The sequence below is a fragment of the Fundulus heteroclitus genome, chromosome 8 (genome assembly GCF_011125445.2).
Source record: "Fundulus heteroclitus isolate FHET01 chromosome 8, MU-UCD_Fhet_4.1, whole genome shotgun sequence".
Classification (NCBI taxonomy): Eukaryota; Metazoa; Chordata; class Actinopteri; order Cyprinodontiformes; family Fundulidae; genus Fundulus; species Fundulus heteroclitus.
The window spans coordinates 30,648,616-30,666,770 of record NC_046368.1 but is presented as its reverse complement, the minus strand read 5'-3'; the positions used below and the strand labels follow the sequence as shown (position 1 = coordinate 30,666,770).

General features: G+C 40.8%; 2 protein-coding genes across 3 annotated transcripts in view; one reads left to right on the top strand and one right to left on the bottom strand.

Annotated features, from left to right (window-relative positions):
• Window positions 1-6,809, top strand: part of LOC105915524 (hyaluronan and proteoglycan link protein 1) — a 29,638-nt gene extending 22,829 nt beyond the window's left edge. For both annotated transcript variants that reach the window (XM_012849655.3, XM_036140553.1), the window contains exon 6: window positions 2,248-6,809. In XM_012849655.3, the coding sequence (XP_012705109.1) occupies window positions 2,248-2,537 (290 nt within the window). In that variant the 3' untranslated portion in view covers window positions 2,538-6,809. The remainder of the gene's footprint in view (window positions 1-2,247) is intronic.
• Window positions 6,810-8,024: 1,215 nt separating this feature from the next.
• LOC105915535 (versican core protein) overlaps window positions 8,025-18,155 on the bottom strand; it is a 36,986-nt gene continuing 26,855 nt past the window's right edge. Inside the window, exons 13-17 of the mRNA XM_012849676.3 lie at window positions 15,019-15,177; window positions 14,555-14,637; window positions 12,698-12,842; window positions 11,158-11,340; window positions 8,025-11,059 (exon numbers count right to left, since the gene is read on the bottom strand). Coding sequence (XP_012705130.2) covers window positions 10,830-11,059; window positions 11,158-11,340; window positions 12,698-12,842; window positions 14,555-14,637; window positions 15,019-15,177 — 800 coding nt within the window. The 3' untranslated portion in view covers window positions 8,025-10,829. The remainder of the gene's footprint in view (window positions 11,060-11,157; window positions 11,341-12,697; window positions 12,843-14,554; window positions 14,638-15,018; window positions 15,178-18,155) is intronic.

Sequence of the window (18,155 nt, the reverse complement as noted above, 5' to 3'; positions counted from 1 at the left end):
TTCTAATACATGTTTCTATTCAAGTCAATTCAAACGCCAATTCTCAACACATGTCATCTCATGGCACTTTACAAGGTCAAAAATCAATCAAATCATCCAAACAGATTGGTCAAAAAGTTTCTTATCTAAGGAAACACAGCAGATTGTATTGAGTCTTGACAATCAGCATTCACTCCACCCGAGAAAGAGTAGAGCCTCAGTGAACAGTCGTCTGCATTGTTGATGGCTTTGCAGCAATCCCTCATACTGAGCATGCATGAAGCAATAGTGGAAAAGAAAACTCCCCTCTAACGGGGAGAAAACCGTCCAGTAGAACCAGACTCAGTGTGAACGGCTGCAACCAACTGGGGGTTAGAAAAGACAGAGCAGAGACACAAAAAAGCACACTTTGATCCAGGAATCATTTCTATGTCATATGGTAATAGCAGATGATCTGCCCCACAGGATGGTGTCACAGCTAAACAAAATGCCAGACCAAGTGTACCTACTATGAAGAGGAAAAAAGACAGAACAAAAAGTTAAAACAACAAGCAATGCAAATTGGATAACACTCAGCAGAGTGAGAAAAGTCCTCCAGTAGCCTAAGCCTATAGCAGCATAACTACAGAGATGGCTCAGGGTAACACGAACCACTCTAACTAAAAGCTTTGTCACAAAGGAAAGTTTTAAGCCTAGTCTTAAAAGTAGACAGGGTGTCTGCCTCACGGACCAAAACTGGGAGTTGGTTCCACAGGAGAGGAGCCTGATAGCTAAAGGATCTGCCTCCCATTCTACTTTTAGAGACTCTAGGAACCACCAGTAGACCTGCAGTCTGAGAGCAAAGTGCTCTGTTAGGAAGATATCGAGCAATCAGATCTCAGATGTATGAGGGAGCTTGATTTTTAAGGGTTTTATATGTGAGAAGGAGAAATTTTATTTCTATTCTTGATTTAAAGGGAAGATAAAATAGGATAAATATGATTTTCTTTTTAATATTCATCAGAACTCTTGCTGCAGCATTTTGGATGAGCTGAAGACTTTGAACTGCATTTTGTGGACTTCCTGATAGTAAAGAATTACAATAGTCCAGCCTTGAAGTAACAAATGCATGGACTAGTTTTTCAGCATCGCTCCTGGACAGAATGTTTCTAATTTTGGCGATATTCCGGAGGTGAAAAAAGGAAACTCTGGAAACCTGTTTAATATGGGATTTAAATGACATGTCTTGGTCGAAAAATAACACCAAGATGTTTTAACTTTATAACCAGAGGCCAAGTTAATGCCATCCAGATTAAGTGATTGATTAAGAAATGTATTTTTGAGGACTCTTGTCCAAAGATGACAACTTCTGTCTTGTCAGAATTCAAAAGCAGAACATTTAAAGTCATCCAGGTTTTGATGTCGTCAAGACATGACTGCAGTCCATCATTCGATTCGTCGGGATTTATGGATAAATATAGTTGAGTATCCTCGGCAAAACAGCGGAAATTAATGCCATGCTGTCTGATAATCTTACCAATTGTAAGCATATATATAGTGAAGAGAGTTGGTCCAGGGAGGAATTCTTGGAGGATTTCTTTCAAATACCTCTTCCTGTTTCCAAGAAGAGGTTCTCTAAAACATTCGAAAGATTTTTGAGTTTTATGAATGAACAGTTGCACGTAACACGCACTGTTAAGTGACCTGGCCATGCTGCTGTCCCTGTACAGAGTATTACAGGGAGAGTGCCACCCCCACTTTCCTTAGCGACTTTTGGATAAACTCTTAGGAATAGGTCATTTACACCAGGAATGACGTGTGCTAAAAAATCAAGTAGTTTTTGTATATGTTTAGACCTTCAAAAACCCAATTCATTTGAGAGGAGAACACCAACAAACATTTGAAATACAGTAGGCCTTGTCAGCGCTTTCGCTGCTTGGGCCTAAAATTTAACGGCCCAAAATGTCCCTAGGGTCTCTTAAAGCAGTCCTACGGTACTGAAGAGCTACTCTGCTGAATGTTGTAAATGTGTCTCTGCTGCAACATACCTAAAATGACAATTTTACTTTTTCGGCATATTATCAGGATTTGCTGGTAATAATTCCTTCATTTAATTAATGGGTGTATCGTTAGGGAAACATTAAAAACATGCAGGACACTGGTAATTGAGAACAGACTTATCCATTTACTAAAAGGTAATTTTCTTCTGCTAAATCCTATAAAGAATCTAGGAATGTCTTGGTTAAAGAAGCTTGGGTTTATATTTAGTTTCCTGTGTTTTCTTCCCAGGTAAATTCTACTACCTGATCCACCCGTCTAAGCTTACCTACGACGAGGCTGTGAGGGCTTGTCAGAAAGATGGGGCTCAAATCGCTAAGGTGGGCCAAATGTTTGCTGCCTGGAAGCTGAATAAGTATGATCGCTGTGACGCTGGCTGGTTGGCGGATGCCAGTGTCCGTTATCCCATCTATCATCCGAGACGACGCTGCAGTCCCACTGAAGCTGCTGTGAGGTTCAGTGGCTTCCCCGACAAGAAGCACAAGCTGTACGGAGTGTACTGCTACAAGGAAAACAACTAGGCTGTTGTTTTAGGCTGTTGGTATCCTGCAAACACATACAGATCACAAGCATGTACAAACAGAGGTTAAGGAACACTCTCAAGGAATTAAAATACATAGAAAATGGAATTCTAATGTATGGACGAGTGCATTTTACCTATGATGCTTTAAGTCATGGAATATTTAAGACATTGTTGCATTCTTATTTGGGATATATTTTACCCATATATCAGACATATTATGTAATTAATGCCTTTAACAATTTGGGTGGGTTGATGTACGTGGGTGAGATTTGGAAATACAATAGTTAATATAATAATGTCAAGAATTCAAGAATGGGGACAAATCATTTCAAGAAAACTAAAGGTAGCAAAATCTTTCATGGTTGGACCGAAACATTAGGCACTTATCTTGTTTTTGGTCACATCGTGAAACCACCAAATAAGAAAGCTCAGCCTCTGTGAAGCTTGTTGGACAGGACTAGTTAGCAAAACTGAACTGTTCCTTACTGTCCCCTCTCAACAAGGTGCTATAACTGGTACTTTGTACTGCATTCTACCGTACAGTATGTCATGTTTTTGTACAAATGCATTGGACCAAACTTCAGTGTTGTCAACCAAAAAAGGGATATAGGAACATCTAGCTGTTAGCAACATGCTTTCGAGATATGTAGAATGTCATAACCTTACAAATGTATTTGTGTTATTATTTTTTATATACCGTGGAAAGGTTTATTTTTGTCTCTCTGCCCAAATTATCAGTATCCTCTTAGTTTACATAAAACATATTCCAGCATTAGTAGGGGGGGGGGGGGGGGTGTTCTTTGCACTGAACAGATGACAATATCCCATCACTATGGTGGATGACATAAACAGCAGTTTTCTCTTAGCAATATAACAGAACGCTTGGCATTAAAACAAAACAGTATTGCTAGTATTGCTTAGGTCACTTATAGGGTGACATAGGGATTTTTGGCTGTTATTGCATTTAGCTTCATAGCTTGTCGTGGGTACAAGCACACAGCAAAGCAGATTTGAGAAGGTCTACTCTCACCACCTTCATCATCATCATCTTGTCGACGTCTCGATAAACTCCTATTTTTGATACTGTTGCTGGGTTTAAGTTGAATGAGCACAACAGACCTTATGTCTGCTTATTATTGTATTCCTTTGTACAAAACTTCTCAATCCTTTCAGCATAGCCCATTCTAAAAAATAAAATAAAATGAGTTAATTACATGTTAATCCGCTGACTTTTTACTTTTTTCCTGGGAGATAAATTTTGTTTCTGTAGGTTTCTGTCCACCAGACTGCAGCATGGTGTTTGCTGTATTCCACCATTTAAGTCAAAGGATTTTCCTGCTTTAATGCTCCCTGAGGTTGGGATTTTTGAGTCAGTTGTTGGTTGTGTTGATCTGTAGTCACAAAACAATTATCATAATCATTTCATCAATGGGATTCCACGTGATAAAATAAATTGTTTAGAGTTGCACAGCAGCACAACAGCCGCAGCAACGAGTCACAAGGTGTCATAAACTAGCATTACGAATGACAGCTAACATAGTTAATAGTTAACACAGCATCTCTAATGGTGTGTTGTGGACCCAAATGCAGGAATAAGCTAGGTTACTGGAATATAAACAGAATAAAAAGTTTTTCAAAACAAAAAGTCCCCAATTTACAGGAGTCAAGGAAATTATAAACAAGTGCTGGAGCTGTGCTATAGCTATAGCTATTGCTATAGCTGGAGAAAAAAGCCTCCAGGGTTAGCTGACCAGCGGTTTATTAACAACAAGCATCAGCTGAGGTGAAATCAGGGAGATGGGGACAATAAAGGGGAAAAAACTGGAAAGAAAGATAAACACGAAGGGAAACACATGAAACAGTAACTAGACTCAACAGGCGGATAAACAAATAGAAATAAAGCAGAGGAACCTTAAAACAGAACACCGGAGTAACAAAAGCAAGCCAAAACCCCATAAAAAAATAACTGTGAAACCTGGATTTATCATCAATTAAACTTTCTGACAGTTGTGTTCATCCAGGTCTTGAGGCTCAACCTATGTTCATTTGAGAGTCAAAAGGAAAATACCAAAATACATGAACAAAATGAAGCGATTCATTGAATCTAATTTAACGATTATTTGAAGCAAAAACAGAATTATATATTTTTTGCTGGTTTTTGGTGCTCATAACAATGAGAAATTCTGCTCAACATGATGTCTTTCTATTTTCTTTTTTTGCAAGTGATACCTTCTGTTTTTATCTGTCAACAACAGTTGAGGGATAACAATAAAATCAAAATATGGTCTGAAAGCTTGTAACCTATTCCCTGGACATCAGGTGAAAATCAAAATTACAGATGAAATTAAAGAACAAAGATTTGTTGACAAAATGTTGGAATGATGCATAAACAGCCGGGGTCATACATAACAGTCTGGCAGATTTCCTGCCATTAAGTGGCTTCTAAAATGATATCTAAGTTCCCCAAGACAGTGTTGAAGGCGTCGCTCAGTCTCCAAGCTTGCTGATGGAATACTGTGGGCCAGTAGCCCACCTGTACCTGCCCGCTGCACTAGAAAGAAATGCAATCCTTTTACAATGCCAGTCATTTCTGCATCGAGGCAGTAAAATGAGGACATTCTGTAGTCACAGGTGCATCCTGGCACACATATGGGTTTAGGTGACCGAGCTGTGGCTCCATTTTCTGTGGCTTCAACCTTGACAAATCCCTGAATAATGGTCCTGCTCCGTTTATTACAGAGGAACTGCTGCATAGCCTCATAGAATAGTCCTTTTCATTACTGGTACTTATAATTATGGGAAGGTTAACAGCTGTGAGCTGCTTCCTGCGATGCTCTGAAACCGACACATTATGTCGTACCTCTCTGATCTGCGGCAACATCTCGATTCACGCTACCAGTGGTCCAATTCATTTTAGTTGCATAGATAGAAAAAACAGCTATAAAACATGATACGATTCACCCCTCTATCACGATGCAGCGTGAATCCATCCGTGGTTGTAGGCTTAACCAAGCAATGGCTCCATACAGTTCAATCCGACATGATGGAACAGTTAACCGTATATGTTGTCGGTAAAGTCATCTGGCTTTATCATTCTTTGAATTACCTTCTAGTTACTACCAATTAGCTCACATTACACAGTAGGATTAACCCCGTAAGCCTAACTCATACCTCAGTCTGCTCGACTGCAAAGACAATAAGGTAAATTCCAACATCTGACTGCCCCACTAGAATCTGCTAGGACTGTCTATGGACGGCTCCACGCTGCCCAGATTATTACGACTGTGCACGCCAACAATGACAGTAATAGTCTCAGTCAGAGGGGGGCACCAAAACACAGTAGAGAAGCCTTGTTTTGTAAGAAAAATGCAGTGAGGAGGGATCTGCTGTTTTCCCAGTGTGAATAATTTCTCTCTCAGGGACAAGGATCCAGAAACTGCATTGATATTCTGGATATCATTCACTGTTCTTGTCTTCCTCTCCTCCTCTGAGTAGACAGTGTATATGCAATACATGCAAGTGGCTAAGATGCTTTAGAAAACTGTGACTCATGAAGGAACGCAATTGTGGAATTTTCTTCATTCACCAGGGATTTTCCTTGGATCCTGTAGAGAAAAAGGAAACCAGTAAGACCTAAAGGCAACAAAATACGGCATAAACCTTGACTCCTTCTTAATGTGCTCATCATCACCAAGTAAGATGACAACTAATGAGACAGAGATTGCAGCAGAACATTTAAAAAGAAAAGAAAACAGCTGACGTTGCCTAGAGGCAGGCTGTATTTGACTTCCCACTGGCTGTTTGCAGATGTATGGTTCCTGAGTAATGCAGTAATGCACCTCATATGTTTCCATAAGGAGGGGTCCGACTTACACAAAACACAGAGCCGATTCATGTCGCTCCGTACAATTGGTCCTGTAACTGAAGGGCAGCTTTCTGCCACAGTAAAGGTTTCTTTACTGAGCCAGATGAGCTCACACAAACGACCGATAGAGTGTTTTAATCAGCAGAGTCATGCTTTTTACAACCCTGGTTCTCAGTCTGAAAGATTGTATGAAATAGCACAGCAAAAATAACGATTACGTCAACCTCGAAATCCAGATTACATCATGTGCTTAGTTACTTTTCTCTAAAGCATCGGTATAATATACAATGTCATCTGTAAAAGGTTTTTTTCTCTCTTTTTTAAGTTCAACTATCTTTTATTTTCTTGTTAATTATTGGCATTGTAATTTAATAGCAAACAATAAAAAGATAACTGGAAAACATGGATTCTTGCTATTGATTTTTTTTTTTATTTTGTTAGCTGTGGAATCTTTTGGAGCCACTTCTTAACATTAAAGAAAGTTTAACCGCTCTATCAGAGGCAACAATATAACCTGAAGTTGTTTCTGTTTTCATTGCTGGGAGGATTTGGTTCTAGAGTCGCTTTAGGTTATGGAATCTGTTTCAAAGAAAGCATTTAACAGTTAAAGCCAAACTTAAACTTCGGACCCTTAAAAGATTTAGGTTTTCATTTTTACCCATTACTCACTGCACGTAATGTAGTTTTGGAGTGCCCCATCTTGAGTCTTGACTATAATCTGACAGAGAATCTGTGGAGTAACCTAAACATTAGGGTGATGACAAGGAGGTCTTCCAACTTTAAAGGAGAAATAAGTGATTTTTCACCACTTGGTGTATCAAGCCACGCCTCTCTCTACCTACAACCCAGCACCTTTTCCCTACCCTTCTCAGCCGTCGGTGTGTGACGTCATACCGTAGTCCATTTAAAAAAAAAATACCTTTAGTTCTTCACAAAACTATGTTTTATTCCTTCCCAATCCGTTTGTTGACTTTGTAAAGTGCCCTGAGGTGACACAATGTGAGTTGGCGCTGTATAAATAAACAGAATTAAACTGAATCAATTTCTATATTTTGCTAAGATTAAAACTAAAACCAAATTTATATAAAAAAAAAAAATCATACCTTTTGTAAGTTGTCTTGCTTTCCTTTGGGAGAAGCTTATCTGATTTCTTATCAAATCTAAACGTCAAACTACAAAAACGACTTTAAATCTAATTCTGCCAGGGGTCATTTTACTCTGAACTGCACAGTATCCAGCGCTGCTTTACACGTTTGCAGTTTGAGGTTCTGTCCATGAGGAGAGAGTGAACACAAAGCCAATCCCAAGATTTCAACTTCAACAATTACTATCCCTCAGAAATGTCTGCCCTGAATCCATTTTAAGTTTGACAGTAACATATTTTGCTTCATGTGTAGGCTACTGCAGGTTTTATTTTCTAAAAATGTCTGAAACATCTGTGAAATTTTCCAATCTCCTCTGACTTGTTAGTGAATTAAGTTCAGTTTCAAGGTGTAGCCTTCATGAAATCAAAGATTATTGCTTTAGACACCGAGGAGTCTATCACATTATTTCACGCAGTTTGTTGTTCCTTTATTCAGCTTTAAATAGTAACAAGAAAAATCAGAACATGACACTATGTTGGTATGATTCCACTGTTTATTTCTCATTCCGAGCCATATTGTCCAACAATGCAGATTTTTTATGTCGTCAAAAATTACATTTCTGTTGAGAAGAACTTCTACTGTAAGAATTTCATCAAAGTTTTATTCCCTAAAAACAATAAGCCTCTGCAGACTGCAGAGTCGGTGACAGTAAAAACAAAAAATCTCCTCAGACTCTCTTTAATAAAGTGATATGACAAAAAAATGACTCGCAGGAAAAGTTGCATCACAACATATCGACTTCAAAGAAAGCTGACAAATACAACGAAACAACGGTATCCTGCAGCTGCACAATTAAAGTGAATGTAAGAATGACTACATAAAAATAGGCTTGTGCACCACATATGTATGAAATACAGTAACACCATAAAGTAGAAAAATATCCTAAAAGGAGCATGGAAAGTTGTTCTTATGTTCCTCTGTCTGTTACTTCTAAAGTTAAAAACACAGATCCCAGCTGTGCAGCAAACAGCTACAAGGATGTGGAAGAGAATACCTCTGCAACTTCATGATGGAAAAATCAGAAGGAGAGGTTTAATGGTGAGTTTGTTACACAGATTTTGACTTGCACCATCTTGTAACACGTATAGTGTGTATCATAAAAGAAAAGCACATTGAAACGATACATGATAAAAGTATTGTTAAATCATAGTCAGAAGAAGAAGAAGGACAAAAATATGTAAACAAGGATGATAATAATGGATAAATCACCTCAGGCCCAACAGCCTTTATGCAGTCACAGTCCATTCATAGTAAAAGTATGTAATAAGTTAAAGTCAGAGGGCTTCATAACAGATAGCTCATGATTAATAGGAACAGCATACACTGCAAATTCATAACATGCCGCTTTTATCTACCAGCGCATTAGTCCCCATTTCTTCAAGGCTAGTCTTATCACAACTTCATATAAACATCTAAAGAGGAAACAAACCTAAAAATAACTATACGATTATAATTTTTAAAGATGTAATTTGCTCTATATATTAGAATTTCATATTTGAAATATAACGGTGGCATGGACGGCCGTGCCACTGAGCTGCTTCGACATTTTGGAGTTATTTGAAATCTGCGATGGCGTTGAGCTTTGCTTTGAAAGCTGCCGGCCTGATTGTACATTCTTTTCTTTCCTTCTGTCCGTCCAACACGGCAGTCTTTCACAGACTCCTCTATCCCAGGTGGGATACTGGCTGCTCACAATCTCTCTCTTAATTTTCACTTTAAACAATCCAAATGACCCTTTAACTGTTTTTTAAGCGTGGATCTGTTCAAAAGTATTGAATGAACGGGATTTGACTGATCTTAACACTTGATGTTTACTGATTAAACTTTCCCAAACATTAAAAGGCACCAGTCCAAATGCTAAGGTTACTGATATGTTCGTTTTAAAGACACTCTCACATGTGCATCACTCCATGGAGGAGTTTATCCTCCCAATGATAACACATTTGGCAGCTATAGCTCAAGGCGGTGTAGGGGAGGCCAAACAAACATTAAACAGTAGAAAAAGGCTCCAGATCACCAGAAATGAGAAAAATGACGAGGTTAATTAATACAGCACCATATGGATGAAGTCTGGTCTGGGACGTAAACAGTTACACACCCAGGCTGCCAAATGTGTTTAGAAAAGATCACTCAATGTGACAAGTAAACTTATGTCATCATGTTTTTAGTGCACTCCACGTTGCTATTTGTTGTAAATGGTCCCAAGGGCTGCAGGCACAACTAGTTAACCTAGGTCATCCACATGCTGCGGCGCACTGAATGTTCCGACGCCTTTATCTGACTAAAGTAACTTGTCTGCTGGATTTGACCACATGGGCCCAGATGAGGGTTACCACTGTTCCTTCCTTGGACTACATTCGATAGATGCTGATCTCACAGAGCTGCTGGTTTAGAGATGCTCTGGCCTAGTCATCTAACTTGCTCAAATCCTTACATATTTCCTATTTTTATCTTGCCTCTAAAATATAAACTTTTGAGGGCATACTATTCTATTGCTTCCTAATAAATCCCACCCACAAATAGGTACAATGATGAAGAGATAAGCAGGGTTAATCATTTCGAATGTCAGTGGTTATAACGATACGCCTGATCGTTGCATTCAGTCTTTCTGATAATCTTAATGGGTTTATATTGACTGAATCTACCACTTTATAATAAGGGAAGTTTGTTGCCGAGGCGTTAGAAAGATTCTGTTTACTTGTTTTGTGAAAGGGTTAACCAGCTGTGTCATCGTCATCCAGGACGCCCTGTAATATTGTGTAATGTTTAACAAAGGGTGGTCTCAGCATGAACAGTGCTGCAGCCCCCTCTGGGACTTAATATTGTTTGAAAGTGGAAGGTTAAAAGAAATACCAATTTGCAGCATTATTAGGCATTCTAGTACGCCCCCTGGTGGATATATTTTATCACTCCAATGTAAAAAAGAACAACTTGTCATTTTGCAAACAGTAAAGTAACAATTAGGTGTCAGTGAACTGAGTTTTGTGACATTGCATGAAAACCGAGACAATCACTGAGTTAAGAAAGAAGCTAGTTGGTCCCGAGTGTTACAGGTAACATACTATAGAGTTTTTGTTTGTTGTTTTTTTTTTTTTTGTCTTTTTTTTTTTTTTCAGAAAATACATGTTGGTACCTCTCATATGTTGTTCTGGTGAGATTCACCAATAGACAGGCAATGTAACAACACTGCTTCTGTCTACTGATGCTCCTGGACCAACAAGGCCCTCCTGCATTGATTTGTTACTGTCACATTTCCAATTTACAAAACTTCAAAACACATTCAGTGGCCGCTGTGAGCCCTGCTGTTCGTTAGCCTCTTCTGCTTGAGGACCTGCTGAACTCGGTTCTGGAAGGGGCTCCAGAGGGTCTCCAGGACGCTGTAACTCTGCGCCTGCTCCTGGTTTGGATTGTGTTTCTCCTGACCGTTTGTGTGATGGGCGCGGTGCCTCCACTGCTCTTCCCTCTGGTTGTCACTGCGCTGAGCGATCATTGACTGGTGGTAGGTTGCAGCTGAGAGCGTGGGGAAAAAAGAGGAAAAAGTGTCAGGATGAAACTCTGCTTTCAGGGGGAAGGCTGCAGAGGTTCAGTCCCATGGTGAGATCACTTACGACTCATGCAGGTGACTTTGGGCGTTTCCCATTGGCCGTTGGAGCAGCAGCGTATAGTTGGGGCGTGTCTCTGGATGAAGCCCTTTTTACAGTGATATCGGACCAGGGAATTGATCTCATAGCGAGGCTTCTTTGCTCCGAACATATCGGCATGCCTCACCACGGGCGGCTGGCTACAGGCCACTGCAGGGTGAGAAAGAGAGCGCAATGATAGCGTACCTAAGTTCTCCAGTGACGGAGTTTGTTATCAGTGACGGACAGTGCAACAGCTAAATACAACTCAGGAATAATATTGTGTATAATTGGCAATTTAAAAAAATTAACTGGCATTACTTGGGTAAAACATGGATAGATGGGACTAACTTCCACAGAATTTAGGCAGGTCACTGAGGAGTGGGGTTTACAGCGCTCTCTACTGAGGTTTTCTCTTAACATTTTACCGATGAGGATTACATACATGTTCATATTCCATGAGGTAAAAAAAACTGAGTGAGATCTTCAAATGCAGCAACTTTGGATACAAATGGTGCTTCTGCCAAGTCTTCCTGTCGAAGCAACACCTTCTTCTGTGTTCGTGTGAGACAGCCAAGTAGAAGGACATTGCACTTTTCTGGATAAACATTCAGTATATATACAGCCACTACTGAGCTGTTTTCATTGAGTTGATAAATACCCTCCAATTCCAAAATCAGTGGTTTGTTTTCCAATGAAACACGCCGTGTTACCGTGACGTAGTTTCTCTTTGGCTACTCCGGTTCACATTACAGTTCGCATTACACATAATGCGGGAAACAAAACTGGCAAACAAACATGCAATGAACAAGGGTTACATTTTTTGGGGGGGTTCAGGAAAGTCACAGATAAAGATAATGAGGTAGTAGGGTGCTTTTTGAACAATGATGATTTGAGGCCATTACAACAGGAAACTTAATTGAATGAGGAAGATGTAGGTTTACGAAGGCAACAGTTTACCAGAGCAGACATTCTGCTGTGCTCCCGGATGTCATTGTGTCGCTCTTCTTGAGCAAAACCCTTTCTTCCTTCTAAATTTAAAAATGACTCAGATGGGAAGCTGGAGGTTATGGGAGCACTTTCTCCAGCAGATGGACTGACTACTCTTGGATACTTCACATAAATCCATTTTCTATAACCCAAATGGCCTTTTTTGGCATCTTGAATGACAAAAAGTTAATATATTATGCTCGTTTGATGAAGCCATTTGATGCGCTATCTTGTCTGCCTTCTCTGCGAGCACATTTGTAAGCAGTTGTAAGCAGGAGAGAACTTTTTTAGTTTGATACCAGCACAACATCCCAATAGAAAATAAAGATTCTTGCTCTCAAATTATAAACTAAGACTCTTAGATTTTTCTAAAGCTTCCCCATTAAGACACTTCAGTCCTACTTCTTCAGCAGTTTACACACACAGTGTGTGCCCATGCTCTCTCACCAGGGGGTGCTACAGGGAGAGGTTTGATGTGGCTATCAATGAGGGAACACAGATGTCAGCTGACTGTAACACAGAGGTGGGAGCAGCATACCTGTTCCCTTTTTGCAGGTGAAGGTCAGGTGATAATTGCAGGGCACGTCGTTCCACTGTCCTCCCTCGTGCCAGATCATCACCACGCAGTCCTCTCCAGACTGGAAAAAGCTGTCCGGCTGGTTCGGCCTCCAGTGGCCGTATTGCTGCCAGAGCACATTTCATTTTAGCGGTGAAAATTCAGACAATAATCAAACACCTATTGCATGTTGTCGGTATGTGCAGGCGGGCAGAATAAATAGGTGATTGAATTTTTTCATAATTTATTTTTTTCAACTTTGGGTCCTTTCTAAATTTCTGCCACTGTGAATCTGATGTCTTCCTCCTTTTGCCATGTTGAGAATAAGCTCACACTCAATGTGGAAGGTATGAGATGTAGACTGGCGCTTCATTTGTAAAGGAAAGCTGTGACTTTGGGGTTTTTTGTACCTGTCTCTAACATCTGCACAATCTCGTGGGATCAAAGCTGCAAACAGCAGCAGCCACTATCAGGTCGTGATGGTTCTTTTTCCTCTACAGGTGACTAGATGCAATTCATACAGAAACCAGACGGTGGTGCTAGTGAGGCAACCCAGAGAGTAAGGGGGGAAAAGCTGTAGAACATGGCAAAAATCCAAAAAAAGACGTTCCTGTAGTTTGTATGAGATAGCTTTCTCTCCCTCTCTCTCTCTCTCTCTCTCTCTCTCTCTCTCTCTCTCTCTCTCTCTCTCTCTCTCACCCTAGCTCCAACCCTAACTAACCTTTACTAGTATGTACCTAACCCTTAGTGCTAAACCTAACTCCTAGGCCACAAAAAAGTGAAGACTGAAAACAGGCCTTCACTTTACAAAGTCCTCACTTTACTAGTAAAATGAGCAAAAAATATTTCTCGCTCAGCTGCAAGTACAAGAACACACAAACACACATGTGCAGCTGCGGGTCTGCAGCCTCTGTGACGTTCTCAGCTGGATTCAGGTTCCATGTCAAACAAACACACGTGTGGAGATTTGCCCTCAGTGACTCATGTGTCACAGTGTTGTTAGGTCATCTGCAGACCATATTTTACAGTAACTCGGCAGGGGAATCTACAATCTACAATCTACAGAACCTCAAGGAACATAGTCTGTTCACACTCATCTGTTTCCATGATGGCTGACGTGTAAAGTTCTTATAACTGTAACTAGGAAGAATTACATGATTGGGCAGGATTTACTAGGAAGTTTACTGTTGTTTTCAATAAAAAACAAATGAAATTAGTTTATTTTATGCTCTTAGTTTGATTTGATCATTGTCATTCACTTCAAAGTTGGAATTTCTTTGAGGTGATTTTGTATCCCTTTGTAGTTTCAGCAAAGCTTCATTTTAATCGTATGCCTCTCTTATCAGTTTAGTGCTTCTCCAGCATGTGACCAGTTTTTTTTTGTTATAGTCTATAATCAGTAGTTTGAACAGTATCTGATCACCTTTGATTAAACATCTGAAGACTTTTGTATTTCTGCTTTGATCATGCAGAAATTCAGAGTTTCAAATTCAGATCAACTGCCTTTCAGAAGTCAAGTCAGCCAATTGTTTCAACCTGTTGGAGCATTGACTGCTGATTGTTACTGCGTGGTTTCTCTGTGCAGCGCTCACTCGGCCTGTCCCTTGCAAAAAAACTTTCAAGAGTATTTTCTTTGTGTTAAGTTTTTAGTTTAAACTATTTCAGTATTTTGTACAATCTATTTCTGAAAGACAGATATCTCTGCCTCTGGTAATAAAAATCAAACATAAAGCTTACATTTGCACAATCCAGCATACTCTACTCTAGTTAGAACCTGTGACCCTTTACCAATGGGACCTCAGTGGGCCTATCTGTCACCCAGAATCAGCAGCGTCTCACCATTGGGTTGCCGTCGGTCCACCTGAAGTCTCTTTCAAACATCCTGTCGTTCAGGCCAATCCACTGGTAGTCACTGCCCAGACCTGCAGAGAGAGCGAGGACACAAACATCAGGGAGGCTAAGGCTGCTGGAGGGAGGAACAGGGTCAGGATGTCAAGATGCTCATAGCAAGAAGAAGAAGGAGGTACAGTGTCTTGTCAGTGTCTCAAAATAAATCCAGCTCTTCGCTGTTCACAAATGTTTGCCACACTTTTCAGAGTTGCAGTGAAAATTGTGAAAATCACAAATCTGTATCCTTTCACCTCACAGTTCTGCACTACTGTATGTTTTGTTGCACAATCATAAGAACCTACGCTGACGTTTGTGGTTGAAATGGGTCAGATATACCCAGGTGTGTGCATACTTTGTCAATGCACGGCACATAATGACCCCTGCTCTTCCTCAGCTGCCTGAGACAGACTTACGGTTGACGAACATCTGCTCCTCCTGCGACAGGATGCTGGCCAGGTGGCCTCCGTGCAGCCGACACTCCCTCTCAGCGGCGTCCCACGTCCGAGGGTGTTTGAAGTACTTGTAGCAGTGAGACTGAAACTTCTGCCAGCCGAATCCACACACCTCTGTGTCTGCGCAGAGAGAGACGGCATGTTGAAGACGGATGGCCTAAATTCTATTCTGAACTCTATTCCTATAATTCTGAACTCTTTGTTGAAAGCTTCAGTTGTGGCGTATCCTCAACACGTAACTTAGATGTTCTGCTCTGCAGGCAGACGATGCTGCTCCCCATGCATGAATAAAAACATTGCACCATTCTTTGTGTGAAATGCCAATGGCTACGCCAGTCCAAAGTATGATATATTAAAATCCACATTCCGATGGAAAACCTAATTAAACAACACGTTACAAAATGAACTGCCAAATTATTTCCCAGACAGATGACGTGTCGGCTGTTGTACAGAAATGATGAAACCAGACTAATAAAGAATTTTATTTTTCAAAGAGCTGAATCTGTCATGAAAGGACGACACTAACATGCGGATCAATGATGGACCTGCGACCGGCCCACGGTGTGCGCTTCCCATTCACTGCAGGAGGCATACAGATAGAAACAATAAGAGATTCTGTTTATGTCTCTGCATCATATAAAAAAAAGGTGTGACATTTATCCTAACTGGGTAATGAGTTTTGAGGTAAGTTCTACATGGTGTGACTATTCAGCTAAAATGAATAAAACTATGTTTTTCCCCCCTCCCCAAAAAAAGTCACAATTTCCTATTTCCATGAGTCAGAGGTTCTCTGGGTTGCTTTAGTTGATTAGCCCAAACTTGAGTAATTTCATGACCTAAAAAGGAAGTCAGTTAATCGTTGAATATGGGGAATGACCAGATGTTTCCAAAATTTCATTTTTCCTACCTGATGCATGATTTTCACATGAACATGTCAGTACAGGGTCCAGGCAGCAGCACTTTTAGCACATCTTTTGCAGATTTGCTGCGGAGACACCGCGCAGCAACTTCACTCTCTCGTCATTAAAACCAAACCGTGGGGGAAACTGTGGTTGAACATCAATGTTGAGACTTTGCGTAAGAACCCCACCGTGAATAGGAGCTGTAATCAAAACTAAAGAGGCTCCAACAGAGTCACAGTGTGTGACTGTTGTGTTTGCTTTTTCTTTTTTTATTTGGGTCAGGCTGTGTAAATGAAGGAGTTGAGCTGGAGCCATGCTGCCTTTAACAATAACCTCCAGCTGTTCCACTAAAGCTTTGATTTGTTTCTTTCTCGTGACGCTCTGTTGTTGTGGCCAGATCGATGCTGAAGTCCAGCTGGGGGAATAACCCCCCCCCTCCTCTCCCCCCCCACCACCACCACTGGAGTAGTTTAGCAACACACAGTTGGACTTCATTACCCTCACAAATAGCCCGTTGTGTGCAGGTCAAACACACAGACAGGCACATTCAGCCCCGTATACAATGATTTGTGATTCAGAACCAGCTCTCTGGTTCCATTGTTGGGCTCAGCAAACAATGACGCTTGTTTTGTGTCGCTGCCTTCAGAACAACCTGAATGCCAATAAATTCGCAATGGAAAGTTGCTGTCAAGGCTTCGGGGTACGAGCCTCCGTCAGCCCACCTCATCCTAATGACTCCATCGTGCCGGCACCTGGAGGGTCAGGTGAGATCTGGACTCTTCCTCCTGGCGGTGTGAAATTAGCAGTGCTGTTCTGACGTATGCAGAGTGGGGGGGGCAAGAGGTCAGCCCCAAACGCGTCCAGGAGATGAGGTGGGAGGCAGAATTTGGCAGGACTGAGTCAATGCCAAGCAGCTGCAAAAGCTTTCTGGTAGAATAATGGAGCAATTATCTGTTTTTTTTTTCTTTTTCTTCCTGATCCTTTCCACTGTAAGAAAGCTGCAAGAGGACTTCTGTGTCCACCAACCTCTGGACACAATGAGGGGGAATTCTTCATTTCCATCTAATGTTACATGCACCATGCAGCATAAGATGCTTGCACATTCATCTTGTACAGCTAAACTCTCCAGACAAACAATTTGATGCCACCTTCTTTGGGTCAATGCATCAAGCCAACGAGACAAGATGATACACGATGCTTGCTTCATGAGATGCTCTACATGGCTTTAAGACGTTTTCTGCCTGATCAAAGGAAATTAGAATTCACAAAGCTGTTTAGTTTAGAAGTTGAATGTACATCCCTTAGTGTTTTTACCTTGAGATATGATACACTAGCCCATAGATCTGAGAAAGAAAGTAGTTACTCTGATCCAAACGGTCCGGCCCGCCTGAAATTAGTCCAGTGTTAAGACTTCTCAAACAAAAGGCTTATCGTGCTTTTTAATGTACTCAGTGTATTACATTTGCATGGAGAGTGAGTCTTGTGGCTGAAAAGCAGACGTTTGTTCTGGAAAACCATAATCTCAGACGTCTCTTGAGACCCGCTCTAAACCTGGATGAGAGGCTGAGTAATGACAGAAGAATTGGACACGAGGCTGAAACTAATCTGCAGAGGAGCCGACGCCCGGAGCTCCAGAGCGTCCAGCCGCTCTCACAAATGCATACACAGCTCACACGACGGTAGGCAGGCCAGTAGGCTACTTAGGTTTAAGTGCCTTGCCCAGGGGCACATTGACATGTGGCAGGATAAGACTTTAAGACAAAACTATCAGAAATTGAGGCAACCGTTTTACACGCTGTTTCACAGACATTCCATTTCTTCGTTTCAGCTGGCATGAAAGAAAAACGGCCACTGAAATATTACTGTACATCCCCCTGTAGCAGTGCTTTCTAGCAGAGAATTGAAAGATCCAAATTAGACCCTTCAAAGCTTCATTTCTGATTTATTCTGCACTCATTTTTACCATTTTAGTTCACATCAGGACTTCTGAAGAAACTACTGTCTCGTGTTACCGAGACAGACACAAACAGTGCTTTAAAAAATGATTTTCTGCCTTGTAGATTTCTTTTTTTTTTTGTCATTTTGTAATTTAAAGATACTACAAGTAAATAAAACATGCAGATTTCAAATGATTTCATTTGTCAAGATAAAATGGCTAACCAAACCAGCCTGGCAATAAGTAGAAAACTAATTCCC